We start from the raw sequence: 27,650 nt of genomic DNA, 5'->3' as shown, positions 1-27,650 counted from the left end.
GCACCTGAAGGAGACCCATGCAGACATGGGGAGAATGTGCAAATGCCACACAGTCGCCCGAGGCGGGAATCGAACACGGGTCCCTGGTGCTGTGAGGCAGCAGTGCTAACCACTGAGCCACCATGCCGTGCCCATTTTCCCATTAGACATCATCATAGTTAAGCTTTTTACAAATAGATACCGTGACAATAACTAATGATTTTCAAAGGGTTGGCCCCTTGGCTTTTGTAGAAACATTGCTGAGGCATCTTAAGAGAACAGTGGGTATTTAAAGAGAAAGATGATTGCCCAAGATCATTGGTGCCTCAGCTGGTTCAGGTGTCAGGCATTTATGGTAACAGTGTCAGTGCATTCAGGCACCAGGCCTCAGGGTGGTTTTGCCGGGGCCTCATAGATATGGGTCATAATTGTAGTCCTTAACAGTTAAAGAGCATCATAAGGGCAGTGTCTTTTGAAAGAAGTCCCTTGAAGTACCCCAAGGTGGAGGTGTGACAGCACAGCAGTTCCTCAGGATGGTGGGAGGGCCTGTTACGGGAGGTGCCTCACAGTGGAGATGCCTCACAGTGCAGGTGCCTCATGGTGAGGTGGAGGAGAGGATCGGCAAAATGATTCTGGGTAAGAGTAAAAGGAACAGGTGCCTCACGGTGGAGATGCCTCACGGTGGAGTTGCTTCTCAGTACAGGTGTCTTACAGTGGAGGTGCCTCACTGTAGAGGTGCCTTAGAATGACTAGGTCAGCAGAGTTTTATCTCTTGATTCTATCTCTGCCCATCTCATTCCTAGTTTTAAACAGGAAGTTTTCTTTTAAAAAGGATGACAAGCATGGCTAAGAAATTGAGAAAAAAATTAACTTTATTGATAAAGGCATTCAAAGAAAGTACAAAGTTGCCAGACATGGGAGAAGTGTAGGTGAATCAGATAATAAAGATAAATCAAAATGATTACAGAATTTGGTCCTTCTCATGTGTGGGATCTCCTCTATGGAAACAGAATTATCAATTCAGGGAATCTCAATTAAAAGTAACACATGCCTTCATTCACACTAGACAACAGATTTTTGGTAATCAAAAGAGCAAAGATAGGATTTTACATTGGAATGGGTTCTTTACTGTGGTGTCAGTCAGTTTGGGGTTAGCATATGGCAAGTTTACTTTTGCTTTGAACATTTACAGCTTAAAGCTTTCACAACATAATGAACTGGAAGTCAAATTATATGAATGCTTTGGTGATGATTTTATTTGAATGAAGAATCGCCTCTTTGTATGTGAAACTGCTCCTGCTGCCCTGTGTGTTTTAATTGTTCATATTTCTGCAAAGGCATGACTTTCATTGTGGTCTCTTTCAGGGAATACCAGCGATCATGCCATGTTACCCAGATAATGCCATCATCATAGCCAAACTCCTTTGCTGTGTAACGACCACCTGAAACAAAGGCAAACCAATTTCATTTCATTGCTTTGGGAATGTTGTGTGAACACAGTGAGTCACAAAATATTGCTCAGGTTTTCTTTGCCCCTTTTCTCCTCTGAAAGTGTGAATCATTTATAGAAACAAATTATTAATAATAACAAATCATTTAAAAAGAATTCAGGCGAAACATCTCTACCTAGCGTGATCGGAATTGAACCACCACATGAAGGAAACTAGCATAGATATGTTTGAGAGATTTTGATACTGAAGTAAAGAGTGGCTGAATCACAGTCAGTCCCTTCCAACTTCTTCTTCATTAGCAGCAGGTACCAGGTACATCCCTTCCAACCTCAGGACTACTCACTTCAGTTGTGACACTCAGTGCTGTCCTGGCTGAGGTCAGCCCCCTGACACACATGGGGGACTGAATTGGAGAAATTCCTGTTGTGCAAGGTTGTACAGCTCATGAAGTGATGACTTAGAGTAACCTGACTTTCAGTGGTGAAGTAAATCTGAATGCATGACGGGATGCCCTGGATTACTAAGAGTGATTTTCAGCTGCTGTCTGTCTGTTCTCACATTACAAACAGATGGATTGTCTTGAGAATTTAACAGTGCTGCTTAGTTGATCCCATGGTTTGTCAAGGCCCACTTTAAATAATTGAGCAGGTTGTTTACCTCCTGCCACTAGGACACCGTCTAATTCAGCAAATTGCTAATAAAGTCCCAGATTACAATTTTAGTGTTATAAGTAGACATTATTTGTTCTATGTACACTCTGGCCATTTGTGATGCATGTTTAGTTGCCTACTCATCATTGAAGGCTGGTCAGTAAACAGCAGAGAAAACTATTCAAGTGATTTCTGTGAGAGTGTCTGTTGTGGGCACCATTTAAAAAAAATCATCCCACCTTACATCCTTGGATCACTTTTCCTCCCAGGAATGACAAACACATAAATACTTCTCATTCCCATTCCAACCACAACCTCTGAGCAGCTGATAAGTGCCTGCTTGTGTACACTTCCATCTCCACAGAGGTTGGGAGGTCATGTTGCGGCTGTACAGGACATTGGTTAGGCCACTATTGGAATACTGTGTACAATTCTGGTCTTCTTGCTATAGGAAGGATGTGGTGAAATTTGAAAGGGTTCAGAAAAGACTTACAAGGATGTTGCCAGGATTGGAGGACTTGGTCTATAGGGAGAGGCTGAATAGGCAGGGGCTATTTTACCTGGAGCGTCGGGGGCTGAGGAGTAAACTTATGGATATTTATAAAACCACAAGGGACCTGGATAAAGTGAATAATCAAGGTCTTTTCCTGAGGGAAGAGATGTCCAAAACTAGAAGGCATAGGTTTAAGGTTAGAGGGGAAAGATTTAAAAATGACTTTTTCACACAGAGAGTGATGCACGTATGGAATGAACTGCCAGAGGAAGTGGTGAAGGCTGGTACAATTACAAGATTTAAAAGGTATCTGGACTGGTATATGAATAGGAAGGGTTAGAGGGATATGGGCCAAATGCAGGCAATTGGGACTGGATATATTTAGGATAGCTGGTCAGCATGGATGAGTTGGTCCGAAGGGTCTGTTTCCATGCTGTACATCTCTATGACAGTTGCTATTATCATTCTTTTGCTATTGATTTTACAAATCACCTATTACAATAGGTCTTCCAGTTAATTTTGTTCCTTCAGACTCATGTAGGAATACTGTAAGGATTTTCATTTAAGGCTCTGCCTGTGAACCAAATGTGTGCTCAAGCATTCAGTGCAACTCAAGATTAACTTTAACTCGGATTTCAATCAAAGATCTTTAAATGGGGCACCTAGCTGCTGTGTTGCACCAATGCCAAGTTATGAGTGCAATATTTTAATAAGGCCTCTGCATGTTACTTTCCCAAATGAAACAGTGGCAATGGCACAACATTTCAACATTTTAAGGAAAAGTCATTGACCTGAGATGTTAACACAGTTTCCCTCTCTGTCAAAACTGCCTGAATATTCCCAGCACTTTCTGTTCCTATTTCAGATTTCCATCATCTGTGGCATTCTGGTTGGCATTTTATTTCTTTAGCCTCTGAAATGAATTGCTGTTGATCAATTTGATAGGAATTGTCTTTCAGCATTGTTCACAAGATAACACTGTAGATGATAAGTTTTACCTTTGTGATATTTGCCATTAAGATTTCCTGCATGACATCTGTTCATCCACCAGCCAGCTTCATCTTGTTTAGCACAGTTTCCACCATAATTATCATTATCAAAGTCCTCTGTGCTAAACTGTATATAGTTGTGTGAAGTATATATTTTATCACTGGCATGGTCTCCAAAATCATAACCAGCAAAGGCATCTCCAGCATCTCCTTCCAAGAACATTCCATAAAGCAGTCGATATTTGTCTTCCTCAGCTGTCACTTTAAAACCCGAATATTTAGCATGTCTGGAGGGAAAAAGAAATTAGTCCCTACTGATCCAATGCAGATGTGACCCTTTGCCCTTTTACATGGTAGAATCAAGCTTCACACCCCAGTCACTAAATGTCTATTAAATACTTTGGACAGTGAGGAGCTGAAAGGATATGTGCAGTTTGCAAATATAATCACATGTTTTAATACAAAATTAAAAGGCCTGGAGCCAATATGGCGCTCAGTTAGTTGACTTTTGCATTAGAAAATATTGGATTTCCAAGGAAAAGACGTTCCAGACCAAAAATGTGCAGGTAAGTAGACTGGCTAATGGTAAATGTGCGAATAGGTTGGGGTCAGGATCTGGGTCTGGGTTTGGAGGATCTTGATGGGCTGAATGGCCTCTTTCTGCACTCTAGGGATTCTATGATTCTATGAAAATGGGAACTCACTGTTCAAAGTTTATGGTATTGTTAATACTGTGATACCCTCTCTTGTATTGTGTATGGAGATGTGAAGGGTATTTAATTGGACAATGTGTGAGCCATTTGCCTGTTCCCCACCTTCAGTCTATGGTCAGACTTCCAGAACAGCCATTCACATTGCGATGGGTCTGGAGTCCTGTGTAGGCCAGATCAGGTAAGTATTGTACAAAAGTATATTAATAAGCCAGATGAGTGTTTCCTGACAATCAACAACAGTTTAATATGCATCATTAGACTAATAATTCCAGATTTTTTTTTAAACTGAATTAAAATTCCATCATCTGTTGCAGCAGGATTTGAACTAGGGCCCCCAGAACATTTCCTGGGTGTCTGGATTAACAGTCCTGCAATAATACCACTCGGCCATCGACTTCCCTGAGAGGAAGAGGTCGTCAATGGCATTACCATTACTGAATTCTCCATTTTCAACACCTTGGGTGTTACCATTGACCAGGCATATAGAGCATGAACAGACAATGTTTCTACTATGAACAACTGATTCGTCAACATCTGCCCACCATCTACAAGATACAAGTCAGGAGTGTGATGGAATACTCTCCACTTGCCTGGATGAGTGCAGCTTCAGCAACACTCTTGAAGCTCAGCATGAACCCAATATAAGCAGCCGACTTGATTAGCTCCACAACCACCAACTTCCACTGCCCCCAACACCAATGAGTATTGTCATTAGCGTGTACCGTCCATGAGATGCTTTGCAGTAACTTGCCATGGTTCCTTTGACAACACTTTCTAAACCTGTGATTTCTACCAGGAGAGGGGCAGTTGGTACATGGAAATATTTGTACCTGCAAGTTCCTCACTAAACCACTCACTATCCTGACTTAGAAATATGCTGTTTATGCTATTGCTGGGCCAAATTTTTGAAGCTCTCCTCCCAACAGGACTATGGGTGTACAAAGGAGAAAGTGAGGACTCCAGATGCTGGAGATCAGAGCTGAAAATGTGTTGCTGGAAAAGCGCAGCAGGTCAGGCAGCATCCAGGATTCCTGAAGAAGGGCTCATGCCTGAAACGTCGATTCTCCTGCGCCTTGGATGCTGCCTGACCTGCTGCGCTTTTCCAGCAACACACTTTCAGCTATGGGTGTACAAAGACAATGGCAGTTCCAGCAGTAACTGACCGGTGAACTCTCAAGGGCAGCACATTCTGACTGAGGACAACACTCATGGCCCATGAAAGATTTTTTTATACATTTTAGGACTTTCATTCAGACTATCACAATGACGCTGTGGATTGTTGGCGTATTTGAGTGCATGATGGCAGAGGGCTGAAAAGAAAGCAAAAGTAGCAGAGATCTCAGTCACATTTGTAATGAGCTGTTAGTGTGCGTAGCATGGTAGTTTTGGAAAAAGCGCAGGAGAGACACTTTAAAGAATGATAATATGGAGATGGGCCAAAGCAGGAGAGTTCAGACTGACAGTAAGCCCAACTCAAGCTAGTGAAATGAAATTGTATAGCAGTTTTGATAATGTTAAAAAATCCACAAAAAATATTTCACACATCAGAAAAGAATGATTTTGTTGAACCACTATTGTTCAGTCAGCTTTTTTAAAAAATCCTTGTGAATGGCACCTTGTGAATATTTTATTTCTTGCAAAGATAAATCATTGATTACCTCCGTTGACCTGCCCAATCCATCAGGTCTATTTGAAGTATATATTGTTTAGGATTCTGTGTAATTAAATGTATTTTCTCATTCCCAATCCAGAATTCTGTGTTCCCACCAGGGGACAAGTATCCAAACCCCTCCCTATATGGAATCCACCTTCTGTGAAAGTTCACACTGCCATCAAGTCGCTGAAAGAAATTAGAGAAGCATTGCTCGATTATACCTTGTACCAAACTGAGAAAGGTCTGTTTGTCAATAACATAAACATGGTGTGACATACCCTTTGGAACACTGTCCAACCTCTTCCCATATCATCGATCTCACAATAAACTAGGAACTGCTGCCGAGCTTTCAGTGGTTTGATGTAGTACAGGCCACTTGTTATAGCACCTTTCTCAGCAATATCTTGACAGTCTGAATAGAATCAGATTACAGTGCTTGTAATTCAACCACATTTAATGTAATGATTTGTCAAACAGCTAAATTTTTCATTGTTGAAACACTCCAAACTTAATATTGTTAACAAAACGATAATACACAACATCAACTTATCATTAACAAGGTATAACTAAGGGGCTTCAAAGAACCATTATCAGAAAATGTTTAACCCCTAAGCCACGTGTGCAAATTTTAGGTCAAAGAGGTAGTTTAAGGAATATGTTTAAAAAGGAAACAAAAAAGTAAGACAGTGAAGGAATTTTAGGGCTTAGGGCTGAGACCACTGAAGGCACAGTGAACAATAGTGTGGCAAAGGAGACTGGGAATGAAAAAGAGGCCAGAAATGGAGGAATGCAGAGTTCTCAGAGTATTACAAGACTGGACAGAATAAGGGATGGTGAGACCATGGTTTGACTTGAACACAACAATGCAAATTTTAAATTGCAGCCATATGCTGGACCTAGAATGAAGGTCTGTTGATGTGTCAATGGATGGTGACTGAAAGGGGTTTGTTGAAAGTTTCATGACAGAACATTAAACTACACAACTGAAGAGAGTGACTATTGAACAGGTGATGCTAACCTTGCCCTGTGGGGTTTTCATTTATTTGAACAGTGTCAACACATGGCTTGGTGCACTTATCCTGAAGTTGTGAGGTAATTCTCTTTAAATCAGTGATCATTTCATTGTTCAATTTGAAATTATTTTCCAATCTCCTGTAAAAAAAAAGAGCACTGCTTGCATCATCTCTAGAGAAAGGCAATAATATTAACAAGAGTAACAAGATCTCAACAAATCAAAACAAATGATTGAAATTCAGATAAAAAAGAAAAGACAGGTTATCATTTCAGACAGATTTTTGGTTGAACTCCTTCAAGCTTTTCTGAATCCTGGAAAAGGAGTTGATTCTCTGAGAGCTTTCAGGGATCACTGGTTGGGAAATTCTTGCTTGGCTTCTAGATTTTTCATCCATCGTAAGCATCAGACCAGAAGGTCAAAAGACCAGGAGACATAGGATCAGAAATTATGTCATTCAGCCCATCGAGTCCTTTTGTGCCATTCAATCATGGCTGATGATTTTCTCAAGGATCTTAGATCTGGTCCTGCATAATGAGGCAAGGAAAATTAATGATCTCATAGTTAAGAATCCTCTCAGAAAGAGTGATCACAGTATGATCAAATTTTGATACAAATGGAGAGTAAAATAGTATCACCTAAAACCCGGGTGCTATGCTTAAACAAGGGAGACTATAATGGGTGAGGAAGGAATTGGCGAAATTAACTTGGGAATAGATGTTATGTAGTGGAACATTTGTGGAAAATTGGAGGACTTCAAAGAGATTTTTCACAATGCACCAGGCAAGTATGTTCTGGTCAAAAACAAGGATAGCAAGAGTAGGAAGAGCCAGCCTTGGATAACTAAGAAACTAAAGGACAGCATCCAATTAAAAACTCAGGCTAACAAAGTAGCTAAGAGTAGTGGGAACCAGAAACATTGGGAAAACTTTAAACAGCAACAAAGAACCACAAAGCAAGCAATAAAGAAGGGAAAGATAGATTATGAAAGCAAACCAGCACAGAATATAAAAACAGCTAGGAAATGTTTTTATAAACATAAAAAATGGAAAAGGGTGGCTAAAATGGACGTAGCTCCCTTGCAGGTTGAGAAAGGGGAATGAATATTGGGTACTGGTGAAATAGCCAAGGCCTTGAATAAGTGTTTTGTTTCAGTCTTCACAGTGGAAGATGTGTCTAACATGCCATTTAGAATACGATGGGAGGTGAGGACCTCAGTTCGTTTATTATCACTAAAGAGATAGTGTTGAGAGAATTCAAGGGTCTAAAGATAGGTAAATCCCCTGGTCCTGATGGAATGCATCCCAGGGTGCTGAAAGGAAAGGTAGAAGTTATAGTAGCTGTATTAGTGGTAATTTACCAAAATTCACTGGACTCCAGGCATGTCCAGGTGGACTGGAAGACAGCAAATGTCACACCACCGATTTAAAAAAGTGTAGGCAAAATGCAAGTAACCATAGGCCAGATAACTTAACATCTGTAGTAAGGAAAATAATGGAGGCTATCATTAAAGAAGAAATGGTGAGACATCTGGATGGAAATGATTTGATCAGGCAGATTTAGCATTGATTCAGGAAGGGAAGGTCATGTTTGACAAACTTACTGGAGTTGTTTGAGGATGTAACAAGCACCATGGATGGAGGGGAACAGGTGGATGTTGAATACTTGGATTTCCAGAAGGCATTCGATAAGGTCCTGCATAAGAGACTCATCCATAAGATAAGAATGCATGGAGTTGCAGGGAATGTACTAGCATGGATGGAGGACTGGTTAACCAATAGAAAGCAGACAGTTGGGATAAATGGGTGTTTCTCTGGTTGGGGATCAGTGTGAACGGAGTGCCACAGGAGTCAGTGTTGGGCCCGCAACTGTTCATGATATACATAAATGATCTGAAAGAGGAGACCGAGTTAATGTATCCAAGTTTGTTGACAACTTTAAATTGAGTGGAAAAGCAAACTGTGCAGAGGATGCGGAGGATCTGCAGAGAGATTTAGATGGGTTAAGTGAGTCAGCATGCATCTGACAGATGGAGTACAATGTTGGTAAATGTGAGGTTATCCACTTTGGAAGTAAAAACAGTAGTTCAGAGTATTATTTAAATGGTGAAAGACTGTAGCATGCTGTTGTGCAGAGGGATTTTGGAGTGCTTGTACATGACTGGCTAAAAGTTGATTTGCTGGTGCAACAGGTAGTCAGGAAGGCAAAAGGAATATTGGTTTTCATTGCTAGAAAGATTGAATTTAAGAGCAGGGAGACTCTGCTGCAATTGTACAAGGTGTCAGTGAGGCCATACCTGGAGTTTTAGATTAGATTCCCTACAGTGTGGACGGGAACAAAGCAGAGAACAAGGTAGGACTGATAAATTAAATTGTATTTATTTCAATGTAAGAGGCCTAACAGGCAATGCAGATGAACTCAGGGCATGGTCAAGAACACAGGGCTGGGATATCAAAGCAATTACAAAAACATGGCTCAGGACTGGCAGCGTAATGTCAGAGATACAAATACTATAGAAAGGATAGAAGGGGGGTGGCAAGAGAGGAGGGGGACTGGAATTTGTGATTAGGGATAACATTACAGCTATACTTAGGGAGGATATTCCTGGGAATATATCCAGGGAGGTTATTTGGGTGGAACTGAAAAATAAGAGAAGGATGGTCAGTTCATTGGGATCATACTACAGACCCCCTCAATAGTCAGCAGAAAATTCCAAAACAGATTTGTAAGATCTCAATTATCTGTAAGAATAATAGGGTGGTTGCGGATTTTAACTTTCCAAGTGTCCATAATGTTAACGAATTGGATGAAGAGGGATTTGTTAAGTGTGTAGAAGAAAATGTTCTGATTCAGTGTGTGGATGTACCTGTGAGAGTAGGTGCAAAACTTGACCTGCTCTTGGGAAATAAGGCAGGGCAGTGACTGAGGTGTCATTGAGGGAGCTCTTTGAGGCCAGTGACCATAATTCTATTAGCTTGAAAATATGATGGAAAAGGATAGACTGGATCTGAAAGTTAATGCTCTAATTTGGAGGAAGGCCAATTTTGACAGTGTTAGGCAAGAACTTTCAAAAGCTGATTGGGGGCAGATATTTGCAAGTAAAGGGATGGCTGGAAAAAGGGACGTCTCCAAAAATGTGATAATGAGAGTCCAGAGACAGTATGGCCAAAGGGTTCATGAGATAGCTTTGGCAAGTAGGGTTAAGGAGAATCCAAAGGAGTTCTACAAATACATTTGGGACAAAAGGGTAACAATGGAGAGAATAGGCCCCTCAAAGATCAGCAAGGCCACCTATGTATGGAACCATAGGAGATGGGGTAGATACTTAATAAGTATTTTGCATCAGTGTTTACTGTCGAGAAGGATATGGGACATTGAGAATGTGGGGAAATAAATAGTGACGTCTTGAAAAATGCCCATATTACAGAGGAGGAGGTGTTGAATGTCTTAAAATATCTTAAAACTCAGTGGGAAGCTAAGGAAGTGATTGCTGGGCCCCATGCTGAGATATTTATATCGTCGATAGTCACAGGTGAGGTGCCAGAAGACTGGAGGTTGGCTAACGTGGTGCCATTGTTTAGGAAAGGTGGTAAGGTAAGGCTAGGGAACTATAGACCAGTGGGCCTGACATCAGTGGTGGGCACATTGGAGGAGGGAATTCTGAGGGACAGGATTTACAAGTATTTGGAAAGGCAAGGACTGATTAGGGATAGTCAACAGGGCTTTGTGTTGGGAAATTGTGTCTCACTAACTTGATTGAAGTTTTTGAAACAGTAACAAAGAGGATTGATGAGGGCAGAACAGTGGACATAATCTATATGAACTTCAGTGAGGCGCTTGACAAGGTTCCTTATGGTAGACTGGTTTCGCAATTCCTGAAGAAGGGCTTATGCCTGAAACATAGATTTTCCTGCTCCTTTGATGCTGCCTGACCTGCTGTGCTTTTCCAGCAACACATTTTTCAGCTCTGATCTCCAGCATCTGCAGTCCTCACTTTCTCCTGGTTCGCAAAGTTAGATCACATGGAATAAAAGAAAGACTAGCTACTTGGACACAGACCTGGCTTGAAAGTAGGAGACAGAGGGTGGTGGTGGAGGGTTGTTTTTCAGACTGGAGGCCTGTGACCAGTGATGTGCCACAAGGATCAGTGCTGGGTCCAATACTTGCCGTCATTTATATAAATTATTTGGATGTTAATGTAGGAAGTATGATTAGTAATTTTACAGATGACACTAAAATTGGAGGTGCAGTGGACAACGAAGAAAATTATCTCAGAGTACAACAGGATCTTGATCAGATGGGCCAGTGGGCTGATGAGTGGCAGATGGAATTCAATTTAGGTAAATGTGAGGTGCTGTATTTTGGAAAGTCGAATCAGTGCAGGACTTATACACTTAATGATAAAGTTCTGGGGAGTGTTGCTGAACAAAGAGACCTTGGAGTGCAGGTTCATAGTTCCTTGAAAGTGGAGTCACAGGTAGATAGGATAGTGAAGAAGGTGTTTGATATGCTTGCCTATTAGCATATTAGCGCATTTAGTATAGGAGTTGAGAGGTTATGTTGTAGTTGTACGGGATATTGGTTAAGTCACTATTAGAATACTGTGTGCAGTTCTGATCTCCCTCCTGTAGGAAGGATGTTGTGAAACTTGAAAGGGTTCAGAGAAGATTTACAAGGATGTGACCAGAGTTGAAGGGTTTGAGCTATAGGGAGAGGCTGAATAGGTTAGGGCTATTTTCCCTGAAGCATCAGAGGCTGAAGGGTGACCTTATGGAGGTTTATAAAATCATGAGGGGCACGGATATGGGAAAGAGACAAGGTTTTTTTCCCTTAAGAGAGGTCATCCAAAACTAGAAGGCATAGGTTTTAGGTGAGAGGGGAAAGATTTAAAAGGCACCTAAGGGCCAACTTATTCGTACAGATGGCAGTGTTTGTGTGGAATGAGCTGCTGGTGGAAGTGGTGGATGCTGGTACAATTACAACATTTAAAAGGCATCTGGATGGGTATATGAATTAGAATGATTTAGAGGGATATGAGCCAAGTGCTGGCAAATGGGACTTAGATTAGTTTAGGATATCTGGTTGCATGGACAAGTTGGACCAAAGAGTCTGTTTCCAAGCTGTGCATCTCTATGACTCTATGACTCTCTGATTACTTGTGTGCCAAACAGGAAGTGATATAGAAATAAGCATCCCACAAGCAACAGATCAGATCTCAGTTCTCCAGTCCTGCTACATCCAAACATGAATGGTGATGGCTGATTAAAAAACTCACTGGAGGGGGAAGCTACACAAATATCCTCATCCTCAATGATGGAAGAGACTTGCACATCAGTGCAAAAAGTAAGGCTGAAGCATTTGCAACAATCTTCAGCCAGAAGCGCCCAGTGGATGATTCATCTCAGCCTCCTCCAGTGATGCCTAGTATTACAGATATCAGTCTTCAGCCAATTCTATTTACTCCACATGAGATCAAGAAATGGTTGAAGACATTGGATACTGCAAAGACTATGGGCACTGACAACATTCGGGCAATAGTACTGAAGACCTGTGCTCCAGAGTTTGCCGCAGTCCTATCCTTAGGTATTATCAATAGTACAATTAAGTCACACTTGCTCAGCAATATCCTGCTCAGTGCTGCCCAGTTTGGGTTCTGCTAGGGCCACTCAGCTCCTGACCTCATTATAGCCTTGGTTCAAACATGGTCAGAAGAGCTGAATTCCTGAGGTGTGGTGAGAGTGACAGCCCTTGATATCAAAGTGACAACTGACAAGAATGGTGTCAAGAAGCCCAAGCAAAACTGAGTCACTAGGAATCAGGGGATAAACCTGATGGCATATAGGAAGATGGTTGTGATTGTTGGAGGCCAGTCATCTCAGTTGCAGGCCACCTCTGCAGGAGTTCCTCAGGGTAGTATCCTAGGCCCAACCTTCTTCAGCTGCTTCATCAATGACTTTCCTTCCAATATAAGATCAGAAGTGGGGATGCTCACTGATGATTGCACAATGTTTAGCATTATTCATGACCCCTCAGATATGGAAACAGTTTGTGCCCATATGTAGCAAGACCTGGACAATATCTAGGCTTGGGCTGACAAGTGGCAAGTAATACACAACTCATATGTCAGGCAATGGCTATCTCCAATAAGACACAATCTAATCACTGACCTTTGCATTCAATGGTATTACTAAAGTGAATGATCAATAACAACATCTGCGGTTCACCATTTAATAGACATTAACTGGACTAGCCATATAAATATACACCTATCAAAGGTCAAAGGTAAATAATTCTTTCTTAAATTAACTCACTTTCTGATACCAGAAGGCCTGTCCACCATCTATAAATCAGGAATATAATGGAATACTCACTTCTTGCCTGGGCGGGTGCAGCTCTAATAATACTCAAGAAGCTTGACATCATCCAGGACAAAGCAGTCTGGTTGATTGGCACCACATCTATAAACACCCATTCCCTTCACCACTGATGCCCAGTAGAAGCAGTGAGTACTATTTACAAGATGCATTGCAGAAATTTATCAAAGTCCTGAGACAGCATCTTCCAAGCCTTCAATCACTACCCCCTTGAGTAAATGAGCACTGTGACCGCTAGGGAAGAATCTGGAGTCTGCAGCCTAATCCAGTTTGTGAGCACACACGTCTCAATGCCAACATTACAATGATCATTACCAGTGTTGCCCGGGGTACAGCATTGAAGGATATAAGTGTCCTACAAATGGATTGAAAATATATCTTGACAGTTCTTAGAGGCTGGCACATATCAGATGCCAATGTCTCTGGATATGGTGTACATTTGGCCAGTGCCCATGGAATGTGCCTTAAGGTGCCTTTCCTAGTGTCCAATGTGAATTCACTGGGAACAAGTGGAGAGCTGAATCCAGCAAATGCTTGCTCTGGTTTCCATGTTGAGGTTTACTAATGTTGAGTCTATTTAGCCAATTTGAAAAATGGGACCGTGGAAATTAATGAGATGAGTAGTAGCGTTAACAGGATATTTAATGAGTGCTAATCCCTATCAATTGTCAACTTGCCCTTGCCCAGTCTTGAGTCATAGAGTCCACTGCATGGAGATAGGCCCTTTGGCCCAAACTGCTCCATGTCCATCCACACTAACCCCATTTCCCTGCACTTGGCCCATGTCCTTCTAAACCTTTCCCATCCATGTATTTGTCCAAATGCCTTTTAAATGGTGTTAATGTACCCACCTCAAACACTTCTGCTGGCAGCTCATTCCAAATGCATACCACCTTTTGTGGAAAAATGTTGCCCCTCAAGTTACCTTTTATTCTTTCCCCTCTAAACTTGAACTAATGCCCTCTAGTCCTTGATTTCCTCTAGTCCTTGGAAAAACAGAGTGTATTCACCATTTTCATGCCTCTCATGATCTTATACATTTCTGTAAGATCCCCTTTCAATCTCCCATGTTCTAAAGAACAAAGTCTTACTTTGTCCAACCTCTCCCTATAACTGAGACCTTTGAGTCCTGGTAACATCCTTGTAAATTTCTTCTGTACTCTATCCAGTTTAATAACATCCTTCCTATAGCAAGGTGACCAAAACTGAACACAAAATTCTACTTGCGGCCTCACCCACATCCTGTACAACTGCAACATAATGTCCCAACTTCTATACTCAATGCCCTGAATGATGAAGACCAGTGTACCAAAAGCTTTCTTCACTGTCCTGTCTACCTGTGACTCCACTTTCAGGGAAGTGTGCACCGAACTCCAAGGTCCCTCTGTTCCACTACATTCCTTAAGGCCCTATCATTCGTCGTAAAACTCCTACCTTGATTTGACTTTCCAAAATGCAACATCTCACACTGATGTATATTAAACTACATTTACCATTTCTCAGCCCATTTCCCCAGTTGATTAAGGTCCTGCTGCAATTCCTGATAACCTTCCTCACTATCCACGATACCGCCTATTTTCGTGTCCTCTGCAAACTTACTAATCATGCCTTATACATTCACAACTTGCTCAGAATCTGTCCAATACCAGCCATCCCCCCATCACTGCCTGTACTTGGTTGTGGTAAAATAATTAAAATGTATTTACCAATGTTGCTTTGTTTCCTATTTTTTGAATTTATTTGAAGGGGTCTAGATATGGTTATCCTATAATGATCCAATTACATGCCAGATTTAGAGGGTGGCAATGAACACATCTTTCTATACTCCCCATTGACCTTTGTATTGAACATTATTGTCAGTCCAATATTTCAAGATCACAGTGCCCTCTACTGACCACCTAGAGTCATACAGCATGGAAACATATCCTTCTTTCCAACTTGCCCTGCTGACTAGGTTTCTCAAACTAATTCATCCCATTTGTCTGCGCTTGGTCTATATCCCTCTAAACCTTTCCTATTTAGGTATCAGTCCAAACATCTTTCAAAATTTGTTACTGTACTTGTATCACTCACATCTGGCTGTTCATTCCACACATGAACCACCTTCTGTGTGAAAAATTTGTCCTTCAGGTCTCTTTTAAATCTTTCCTCTCTCACCTTAAACCTATGCCCTCTAGTTTTAAAGAGAAAAGTTTCAGCATATCCAGCCTCTCCTTGTAACTGAAACCCTCTAGTCCCGGAAACATCCTTGTAAATCTTTTCTTCAGATTTTCCAACTTAATAACAGACTTCCAATAGCAGAGTGATCAGAATTGTATACAGTACTCACTAATGTTCTGTACAACCAGCACATGATGTCCCAACCATGATAGTCAATGATCTGGCTAATGAAGGCAAGTGTGTGCCAAGTGCCTTCTTCACTATCCTGTTTACCTGTGACACCACTTTCAAGAAGCTATGTAATTGTATCCCTAGGTCTCGCTGTTCAACAACACTTTCCATAGCCCTACCATTAACTGTGTAAGTCCTGCCCTTGTTCGTCTTACCAAATTGCAACAGCTTATATTTATCTAAACTGAGACTTGTTTAAATAAATTCTCCAACTATACAGCTCCTGATTTAATTCAGTTGAAGAATTATTCATCAACAGTGCTGCGTCTAAACCAAGAAGTGGCAATTAGAATATTTAATTCAACACCAAATCAAACGCAGCACATAAACTATAATCAGGAAAAGAACGATTAGCCTACAAAGGCAGCAGAAAGACAAAGTTTTTTTCATTTCTCCAGCTTCAACTATAATATTAAGAAATTAGGTTCAGCACAGATGGTTTGTTAAGCAATAATTGCAATGTCTTATTGTGACTGGAATGGTCAATCCCCAACTTTATCTGGTGATCTTAGTTTATGTAACTCAGGATTTCAGCCTTTTCATGCTATTTAATATTTTGGAATGGGAGTCCAGATGCGATGCTTTCATATTTAGAATTAGAATTAAACAGTCCCTTCGGCCTAACAAGTCCGCATCATATTGCAAAATCTGGTCTGAAATAAATTACCCTCTTTAGAGGCATAAATCAAATCCAAGAAAATAACTCTACTTCTCTTTTTAAAAATATTGTATTTCATTATATTCTGTATCATTTCAGACCTACAGCTTTTGTAGTTTACTATTGTTATCAGTGAGGACGTGGCTATGTACAACATAGAGTCTTCCTTAAGATGTTTATCAAACACACAAAAAAAAATCTGATTTCCGGAACACTTCATTTCAAAAACTTTGTAATTTTATCCTTACCTTAGTTCCAGATTTCTGTTGTTCATGAAACGTTCGAACTCAGCAATTGCTGCTTCTACGTTTTGAAATGTTTCATTGAATGTACCTTCAAAACATAAGAATACAGGTAAAAGTCAATTTGGCAGGTGAGTCAGTCAGATTGTTTTTAAATATGTAGCTTGCCATATCAGCTGATACAATTAAATTTCCATGGAAATATTACCTGAAAAGTTAATCCAAACATCATGATTGAACTCTTCAATGGTCTTCATCTTATTTTTTGTCAGAGTACTTTTGTGTTGAATTTCATTCAACTCCTTTTCAATTTTCCAAAGTGTGTCACCAACCCTTGTTTGATACTTTTGAAAATAATCATCAACTCCACATGTTGTGGGGCAGAATTCTCCCTAAATTGCCATAGTCAAGAGAAATTGGGGTAATGTTATACTTCCAGCTAGAAAGCCACATTTCTAATGATTGCAAGGGACTCAGTATGACAAATTTTTACTTACAAAATTGGAATCTAAGATGCAGCAAGGTGCATCTGAAGTAAACTGTAAAAAAGGAAAAACAGAACTTTATCACATGTTCATAATAACAAAACTAAACATTCATTAATGACTTCCGGTAAATTTACTTACAGCTTTAGCAGATGAAAATGCAAGTAGCAGAACCTGCAGGAAAGGTAAGAATTTTCCCTTTGCCCCTGACATGGTATGACAGAAAATAGAGATTCCAATTCACTGTGCACGATGAATGAACTGACTACTGGAGAGCAGCTTTATCTTATTGACTCCCTGAGCTGAGGTAAGAGTTCACAATGATTGCTAAACAGATAGAGACCCAGAACACACAGTCAATCAGGTCATAACCTCTGACTCACATTCTGAAGTGTGGAATAAAGTGGATCACTGGCTAAATTTTGATTTTCTGTTTTGCTATATATAGACTTGAAATGTAATAACATATTCAAATTGCCAGCTAAATTAAGATGATTCACAATTTTAGAGCAAAAGTCCATAACGTTACCGCCAAAAGAAATTTAATGTTAAGATTAGATTAGATTAGATTACTTACAGTGTGGAAACAGGCCCTTCGGCCCAACAAGTCCACACCGATCTGCCGAAGCGTAACCCACCCAGACTCATTCTCCTACATTTACCCCTTCACCTAACACTACAGGCAATTTAGCATGGTCAATTCACCTAACCTGCACATTTTTGGATTGTGGGAGGAAACCGGAGCACCTGGAGGAAACCCACGCAGACACGGGGAGAATGTGCAAACTCCACGCAGCGAGTCGCCTGAGGCAGGAATTGAACCCGGGTCTCTGGCGCTGTGAGGCAGCAGTGCTGTTCAGTGGCAGTTCCCAATGTTGCAAGGCACACTGGACCAAAAAGTGGGAATAGGTGAACAGGTTGAACAAACGGAATCTGAAGAGGGATCAGAAATGATGGTGTCTGGACTGATGGTACAGTAGCAACAAAGGGGAACGATGGAACTGGGGAGCGCTGAGGACCAGGAAATGGCAACGATGAAGGGGAGAGATGATAGAGAGTGACTGGACTGGGGAATGACGGGAAGAGGAGGGATGGAAGGGGGTAATGGATATTGGGGTGGTTGGGGGTTGGGATTTTGGGGTGAGGGGGTAATGGGAAGTGGGAGGATAGGAGATGGAGTGATGGGAATGTGGGTGACAGGGTGACAGGTGATGGGGAGTAGGGGTGGTGAAGAGAGGGTGTGAAGGGAAATAGGGTGATGAGGGAGGGGTGATGGGTGGGGTAGGGGTATGGATGGAATGGAGAGTGGGAGAGATGGGTGGACAGGGAGTCAAGGTGATGGGGAGTGGGGACAGTGAGAAAAAGTGGGGGCCGTGAGAAGAGGCAGTGGGGTGAGGGGGTGAAGGAGTGTAGCAGGAATGGTGAATGTAGGGATGGGAAATGATAGGGATGAAGAGAGATGGTGGTGGAAAGTGATGGGGACAAGGGGTGGTAGTGGGGGCAAGTGGTTGTGATGGAGACTGGCCATTAATTGCTTGGTAGTCTAGGTAAACATTACAAAGTGACATAAATTCAAAGCTTTTCAATTATGATTGATTGGACCATGAAGATACATCAAGAACTGTTCACTGCCAATCTCAGTGAGCTGTTGAACCTCAGTCCAAGCTGGTAGACACACATTGACATACTTCTTCTGCTTGCACATAATAGGGTCCCATGTGTAAATATGTACTGCTTTTAGCACAAACAAATGAAACACACCAGTCTGATTAATTTAAATTTCTTTCCAGTGTAATTATTAGCACAGTCAGAGGTTTTTTTTAGTAAATTCTGTTCAATCGCACAACCACATCTAATGTTAGTAACTGGTTGAGCATAATCGGCACACTACCTCCTGTGCACAGCCCAAGGAACATATTGTTTGATTCAATCTGCTAGTCACCCAGATGTGCAGCCTACTTATCTGGCAATGTATCACCACTGAAGCTCAAATGCCACATTATTAACTTGTCATTCGGGCAGACCATCTTTTGGCTTTTTGATACTGGAGAATATTGCTTTAGATTTTCTGCAATGCAATAGCATGAGGCAACAGGTTTTGCTTGTTACTCAAATTTCTGAGATACCTTTTCTTCTCGGGATAATCTGAGGTAGGCAGAGCACTTTTCTGGGCCAAAATTGATGGCCATCAGACACTTTTTGAGTCTGTGCAATATACAGTGAATAAAGATTTGATCATGGTCATCATTATCATACGGGATAGCCCTTACCTCAACATCGAGCTTGTAGAAGGAGCAGTTGGCTAGGACTCTATTCACAAAATTACCAAAAACAGTAGATATTGCAGTGTCTGGAACTGTGGGAATCAAAGCACATGTGTTGGCAAGTGAATGTGGGCTAGTAGGAGACAGTAATAGAGAACCTGCTGGCAGATTTCACAATTAACATGTCAACCAATGGTGTGGTGTTCCGCAAGGCTCAGTGTTGGGACCACAATTGTTCACTTTATACATTAACGATCTAGATGAAGGAACTGAGGGCATTCTGGTTAAGTTTGCGGATGATACAAAGATAGGTAGAGGGACAGGTAGCACTGAGGAGGTGGGAGTCTGCCAAAGGATTTGGACAGATTAGGAGCGTGGGCAAAGAAGTGGCAGATGGAATACAATGTGGGAAGGTGTGAAGTCATGCACTTAGGTAGGAAGAATAGAGGCATGGAGTATTTTCTAAATGGTGAGAAAATTCAGAAGTCTGAAGTGCAAAGAGACTTGAGAGTTCTAGTCCAGGATTCTCTCAAGGTAAGTTTGCAGATTGAGTCAGCAGTTAGGAAGGCAAATGCAATGATGGCATTTATTTTGAGAGGACTTGAATATTAAAGTAAGGATGTACTTCTGAGGCTCTATAAAGCTCTGGTCAGACCATATTTGGAGTATTGTGCATAGTTTTGGACCATATCTAAGGAAGGATGTACTGGCCTGGGAGCATATACAGAGGAGGTTCATGAGAATGGTCCCAGGAATGAAAAGCTTAACATATGAGGAACGTTTGATGACTCTGGGTCTATACTTGATGGAGTTTAGAAGGATGAGGGGGGAACTAATTGAAACGTATCGAGTACTGAAAGGAAAGACAGAGTAAATATTAGGAAGATGTTTCCACTGGTAGGAGAGACAAGGACCTGAAGGCACAGCCTTAGTGTAGAGAGAAGACCTTTTAAAACGGAGATAAGGAGAAACTTCTTCAGCCAGTGAGTGGTGGATCGATGGAATTCATTGCCACAAAAGGCTGTGGAGGCCAGGTCATTGGGTATGTTTAAGAAGGAGATAAGTAGGTTATTGATTGTCAAGGGGATCAAGGGTTATGGGGAGAAAGCGGGTTTAAGAAACTGATCAGCCATGATTGAATAGCAAAGAAGAGTCGATGGCCTGAATGAATGGCCCAATTTCTGCTCCTACGTCTTATGGCCTTATGCCTTCATCTGATCAGTCAACTTCAATCTAAAACCTGAGTACAAGATAGAGCATATCAACGTGTGTTAAGAATTTCTGTGACGCAGATGTAGATTCAAATATAACAAATATGTCGTCTGCACATCAGAAATGTACAAGGAGCTGAAATATAATGGTCATTCCATTGAAGATGTGCTTCCATGATGATGTCAGCAAGAGCTGGCCTGAGAGGGAATCCCATGGCAACATTGTGTATTTGAGCATTTGAAACTGAACTCAAATGTGCAAGCTGCTGAGCTCATGAATTCAATGAAACTTGACTGCACTCTATTGCTTTAGTCTCAGCGGGAGAATCGTCATTCATCCTTCATTTCAAGATGGCAGTACAGTAGCAGCACAGCGTGTAGCCTTCTGCCCAGAGCTCATCTGCTCTGTATGCTTTCACTCCTTTCAAAGCTTTTATCTTTACTTTAATCTACTTACCTTCTGCAGAAAGAGCAGTAATTTGAAAGTGACCAGTGCACCTCAGGTTTCTTCCAGGGAGTGGTGGTTTGGTACAGTGTACTGGAGATCGAGCCCAGCGCTGGAGAAGACTGAGAGATCACGTGGAAGAGCAAGTCCAGCGCAGTGGACAGGGAGAGACTGTGGGGGAGAGTGAGCTCAAGGTCTCCAGCATGTATAGCAGCTTTGAGTGTGGAGATCGAGCCCTTGTAGGGAATGTGAGCTCAGCATGAAGAGACTGTCATGGTGAACTTTTAACTTTATTTCTTATTTTTACTTTATACTAATAAGGATGTGAATGTTGCAAATAGGAAATTCTATTTCCTTATTTTTCTACTTTGTACTTACGTTTCTGTACCTAGGTACCTTTGTGCCTAAGATGGTACAAAGATATGTCCTTGAAATCCCTCGCCCTGTGGAAAAGACACCTGCCATTCACCTTATCTAGTCCCCTCATGATTTTATAAATCTCTATAACCTCTCAACAACCTACACTCCGGTGAAATAGATTCCCAGTCTATCTCCTTATAACTCAAACCCTCCATTCCCTGAAACATCCTGTTAAATCTCTTCTGAACCCTCTCCAGCTTAATAATATCACAGAACATAGAACATAGAACACTACAACACAGTATAAAAACCTCGTACCGACCTTTTATCCGACTCTAAGATCAGACTAACCTACATACCTTTCATTTTACTATCTTCCATGTACCCATCCAAGAGTCTCTTAAATGTTACACCCGCTGGCAGTGCATTCCACACCACCACATCTCCCTTAAACCTTCCTCCCATCACCTTAAAATTATGCCCCCTTGTGATAGCCATTTCTGCCTTGGGAAAAAGTCTCTATTTATGTCTCTCATCATCTTGTACACCTCTATCAAGTCACCTCTCATCCTTCTTCACTCCAATGAGAAAAGCCCAAGCTCCCTCAACCTTTCTTCATAAGACATGCCCTCCAGCCCAGGCAGCATCCTGGTAAATCTCCTCTCTCTGAAGCCTCCACATCCTTCCTACAATGAGGCAACCAGAATCGAATGCAATATTACAATATTCCACGTGTGGTCTATCCGGGTCTTTGTGGAGCTGCAGAATAACCTTGCGGCTCTTAAACTCAATCACCCTGCTAATGAAAGTCAACGCACCATATGCTTTATTAACAACCTTATCAGCTTAGGCGGCAACTTTGAGGAATCTACGGACATGGACTTCAAGATCCCTCTGTTCATCCACACAGCCAAGAATCCTGCCTTTAATCCTGTATTCTGCATTCAAATTCAACCTTCCAAAATGAATCACTTCACACGTTTCCGGGTTGAACTCCATCTGCCACTTATCGGCTCAGTTCTGCATCATGTTTAATATCCCGTTGCAACCTACAACAGCCCTCCACACGATCCACAACTCCACTAACCTTCATGTCATCAGCAAACGTATTAACTCACCCTTCCACTTCCTCTTCCAAATCTTTTATATAAATCACAAAGAGGTCCCAGAACTGGTTACCAAGCTCCAGGCTGAATACATTTCATCTACTACCACCTTCTGTCTTCTATCGGTCAGCCAATTTTGTATCCACACGGCCAAATTTCCCTGCATACCATGCCTCCTTACTTTCTGAATGAGCCTACCATGGAAACCCTATCGAACGCCTTACTAAAATCCATGTACACTACATGCACTGCTCTACCTTCATCAATGTGTTTTGCCATATCCTCAAAGAATTAATAAGGTTTGTGAGGCATGACCTGCCCCTCACAAAGCCATGCCAGCTATCTCTTATCAAGCAATGGTTTTCCAAGTAATCATGAATCATGTCTCTCAAAATTCTCTCCAATAATTTGCTCACCACAAACATAAAACTGACTGGTCTGTAATTCTGAGGATTATCCCTATTCCCTTTCCTGAACAAGGGAATAATATTTGCCACATTTATTGCACATTCCACATTGCACATCCTCCTTCTTAACATCAATCTGTTTCAGCATATCAATCTGTTCCACGCGGTCCTGACAAACGACAAGGTCCCTCTCAGTAGTGAATACTGAAGCAAAGTATTCATTAAGGATCTTTCCTAACTCCTCCAACTCCAGACACAAGTTCCCTCCACATTCCCTAATCGGACCCACCCTCACTCTGGCCATCCTCTTATCCCTCACGTAAGTGTAGAATGCCTAGGAGTTTCCTTAATCCTACCCACTAAAGATTGCTCATTTCTCCTTTAGCTCTTCTAAGTCCATTCTTCAGTTCCTTCCTGGCTACCTTGGAACCATCTAGAGCCCTGTCTGATCCTTGCCTCCTCAACCTTACATAAGCTTCCTTCTTCCTCTTGACTAGATGTTCCACATCCCTTGTCACCCGTGGTTCTTTAAACCTTCCATCCCTTCCTTGCCTCACTGGGACAAAGCGCTTCTTAAACCTCCACATTTCTGTCATGCATTTGGGTGCCCCATCTCCTATCTAAAAACATTATAATTCCCCCTCCCCCAATTAAATGCTTCCCCATACCGTCTGTTCCTATCCCTCTCCATGAGTTAAGTAAAGGTCAGGGAGTTTTGATTACTATCACTGAAATGCTCTCCCACCAAGAGGTCTGACACCTGACCTCGTTCGTTACCAAGCACCAAATCCAATATGGCCTCCCCTCTAGTTGGCCTATCTACACATTGAGTCAGGAGTACTTCCTGGACACACCTGACAAAAACTGCTCCATCCAAAATGTTCAAACTAAGGAGGTTCCAATCAATATTAGGGAAATTAAAATCACCCATGACAACAACCTTCTGCACCTTTCCAAAATTTGCCTCCCAATCTGCTCCTCTGTGTCCCTGTTGCTATTGGGGGGGGGGGGGGGGGGGGGGGGGGGGGAGGGCGGTCTGCAGAAAGCTCCCAATAAAGTGACTGCTCCTTTTCTGTTTCTGACTTCCATCTGTACTGACTCTGTACAGAAACCCTCCTCAACAACTTCCCTTTCTGTAGCTGTGATACTATCCCTGATTAGCAATGCCACTCTCCCACCTCTGCTTTTTCTCCCTTTTGAAACATCTAAACCCTGGAATATTCAACAACCATTCCTGCCTCTATGGTATCCAAGTCTCCATAATGGCCACAACATCATATTTCCAAGTACTGATCCATGCTCTGCGTTCATCACCATTATTCCTGATACTTCTTGTGTTAAAATAGACACACTTCAACCCATCACACTGACTGCACCTTTGCCCTATCAAGTGCCTATCCCTCCTCACAGACTCTCTGCACACTATATCTAGCTGTTCACTACCTACTCCATCATCTGATCCGTAGCTCCTACAAATCTTGCAGCAACCTACAAATCTGACGCCCTCCTCCTACACCAGCCCTGCAGCCACATGTTCATCTGCACTCACTCACTGTTCCTAACCTTACCAGCACGTAGAACTGGTGGCAATCTTGAGATTACTATTCTGCTCATCCTGCCTTCTAGCTTCCAGCCTGACTCCCTATATTGTCTTTTCAGGCCCTCCTCCCTTTCCCTACCTATGTTATCGGTACCAATGTGTGCCATGACCTCTGGCTGCTCTCCCTCCCCCTTATGAATCCTGCAGACTAAATCCGAGACATCCCTGACTCTGGCATCTGGGGCAGAACACACCATCTTGGTGTCTTGTTCATGACCACAGAATCTCTGGCCTTTTCCTCTCGCTTTTAAATCTCCTCCCTTCCCTTCTGTGCCAGAAACCTAGCCACTGTGGCTTTCCCCTGGTAAGTCGACCACACCAACATTATCCAAAACGGTATACTTATTATTGAGGGGAACAGCCACCATGGGGTCCCTACACTGTCTGCTTTTTCTCTTTCCCTCTCCCAATGGTCATCCAGCTATCTTTATCCCATAGCTTAGGTGTGACTATCTCCCTATAACTCCTCTCTCTCATCTCCTTCAGCCTCCCGAATGATCCGTAGTTCATCCAGCTCCAGCTCCAGTTCCCTAATGCAGTCTGTGAGGAGCTGGAGTTGGGTGCACTTCTTGCAGGTGAAGTCAGCAGGGACACCAGTGGTGACCCTTGCATTCCACATCCTGCAAGAGGAACATACAACCGGCCTAGCCTCCATCCCCTCTCCTCTAAATTGCCAAGAGAGGTTGAATAAATGAGAAAAAAAGCCTTACTTTACCAACCTTTCACACACGGTCTTTTTATTTGGTTAGAGGAGGAGGACGGGTGTGAAACACTACATGGTTAGTGTCTCAGGTTCAGCCACAACCTGAATATATGAGTTCATGAGCCCCGCTATCCCTGTGTCCACATCCACTCCTGTTGAGCCTTAACTTTGCTTATTCATGAGGTAATTCTTTATGAAGGAAATTTACCTTCCCAGCAGCTTCCTGGTTCATGCTCTCACCATTCTCACTGATGTAAATGGAGATCGCTGATTCATGAGGTAAGTCTTTAAGAGCTTGTTTCTTCAGGATATTTTTAACAATTAATTTTTATACTATATTATTTTTATTTTTTATATTATTTGTGCTCTCACTTCCTACGGATTCACCACAGCAACAATGGTTACCAGAAGAGGAGGGTGAGTGCGAAAAAGGGGATGAGATCCAAGAAACACACCCGTTGAGGCTACGTGAACTTGTTGTGTCACAACTGCATAGTATCACTGGAGATCTGGCTACATCAATGCTTCCATCTAAGCACCAACCCCAACTGCCCCATTTTATTCTCTCACTCACATTCCTGTGCAGTGCTGCTAATCTTACCAAACACAACCACGCCTTCAATAGTGACCCTCTGCCAGTAGATTAGCTCTCATGACTGAAAGTTACAATTTAAATTCCAAAATTCCCAGCCTTAAGCAAGATTTTAACAATGTCTCCATTGGACAACCTGAATATATTAATAGAGCTTAATTAATCAAAGAAGTAGTTCACGCCAGTTCCTCTGTAAGTGGGACAGATAAGTGTGACTCACAAACCCTGTACTCAAGATCAGAGGGACCTTAATGCACATATTCACAAATTCCTGAAGGTAGTATCACAGGTTAATAATGCATTTGGGACACTTTCCTTTTATAGACAAGGTATAGAAGAGAAAAGGTTATACTGAACAATGTAAATTGCTGGTCAGGTCACAATTGGAATATTGTGTGCATCCTGGTCACCACATTGCAGGAAGGATTTGAATAAACTAGAGAGGGTGTAGAAGAGAGTTACTGGGATGCTGCCTGGAGCCTGAGCTAAGAGAGAAGATCAGATAGGCTGGGGTTATATTTCTTGGAGGAGTGAAGCCTAAGAGGAGATCTAACAGAGTTGTATAAGATTATAAGGGACATAGAGGGATAAGAAGACACTTTTTCCATTGATATATGGGTCAATAACCAGGGGCATAGATTTAAGGTAAAAGAATGTTAAAAGGGCAGGTAAGGATAATATTTTTCACTCAAAGAGTGATTGGAGATTAGAACTCCATGTCTGAAAGGGTGGTTGAGCTTGTAACATCTAAGAAATATTTAGATGTTCACTTATATTGCCATAGGCTCCAGGGAATTGTGGCAAAAGCTAGAAATGGGATTAGTGTAGTCTGATCAATGACTGGACAAACATGATGGACCAATGGCCTCCTTCTGTGCTGTAAATGTCCATGAGCCTATTTGCCTTTACGAGGTGATTGTGAATTATGAAATGGTTGAAAATGACCAATTCTATCACAGTGAAACCACTGTGTGCCGCCAGATGGGCATTCTTAACATCTGCATTGCCATGGTGCACCAAGATGCCAGCCCTACAAAATGGTGCTTTCTGCCTTTTCCAAACGTTGACAGATTCCTTGTTTTATTGGTTGGGCCTAGCCAACTGACAGGCTCGGGCTACAGCCTTAGAGAAGTCCCAAATGCTATCTCAATTTCACACTCCTCATCACTCAGACTATCTCATATTCAGGACTGCTTGCGCTCATGTTAAGTTTTCTCTAGATTGTGAAAAATGAGAGAGTTTCTTCATTGAGGATCCTACTTTCAAAATGGTTCAATATGAACTGGCCAATCTACTTAAATCAAAATGAAGAAGTTTGCCACTTCTCCTGGCTTCTACGACTGTGGTTGGACCAGGTATGTTCAATAATGAGCTTCTTCTTGGGTCTATAATAGTTGTCGAATGACAACAATACAGACTGAAAATCTGCTAAGATTTCATCAACACTTTACACGGTGAGGATTTAATCTGAAATGGTGTCACTGACTGTGTCTCTGAAAGTACTGACCTGGAGCAGGTTGCTGCTTCAAATAGTAATGATGGATTTCTTTAACTAGACAGAATAGAAAAGTAGGAGCTGTCTCCCTTGGAGAAGTGAAGATTCACTGGATATTTGATCAAAGTGTTAAAAAAGAAGTCACAAAGGATCTGGACATAGTTGATAACAAGAAACTGTTCCTGTTTGGAGAAGCATATTTGTACATGATGTACAGACTGGCTTGCTGTAGTCATGTGAACTGCTGCATCTGCTGTAGCTTGCTGGCAGCCATTACTTAACATCAAGAGTGTAGGCCAGACCAAGTGAGGATGTCAGATTTCCTTCCCTAAAGGACATTAATGATCTAGACTGGCTTTTTCAACAATCATGTCAG

General features: G+C 41.8%; 1 protein-coding gene across 1 annotated transcript; it reads right to left on the bottom strand.

Annotated features, from left to right (window-relative positions):
* Positions 1-833: 833 nt before the first annotated feature.
* On the bottom strand, positions 834-17,371 carry fgg (fibrinogen gamma chain). The gene is made up of 9 exons (XM_072581234.1): positions 17,233-17,371; positions 17,104-17,145; positions 16,815-16,998; positions 16,613-16,697; positions 6,948-7,081; positions 6,208-6,341; positions 5,934-6,115; positions 3,572-3,849; positions 834-1,421 (listed from the first exon to the last, which is right to left on the bottom strand). The coding sequence occupies exons 1-9, from the start codon at positions 17,302-17,304 to the stop codon at positions 1,234-1,236; spliced, it is 1,299 nt and encodes a 432-aa protein (XP_072437335.1). The 5' UTR covers positions 17,305-17,371; the 3' UTR covers positions 834-1,233.
* Between the last annotated feature and the right edge of the window lie 10,279 nt (positions 17,372-27,650).

This window comes from Chiloscyllium punctatum, chromosome 1, assembly GCF_047496795.1.
Source record: "Chiloscyllium punctatum isolate Juve2018m chromosome 1, sChiPun1.3, whole genome shotgun sequence".
Taxonomy (NCBI): Eukaryota; Metazoa; Chordata; class Chondrichthyes; order Orectolobiformes; family Hemiscylliidae; genus Chiloscyllium; species Chiloscyllium punctatum.
This window is presented reverse-complemented; position numbering and strand designations above follow the sequence as displayed.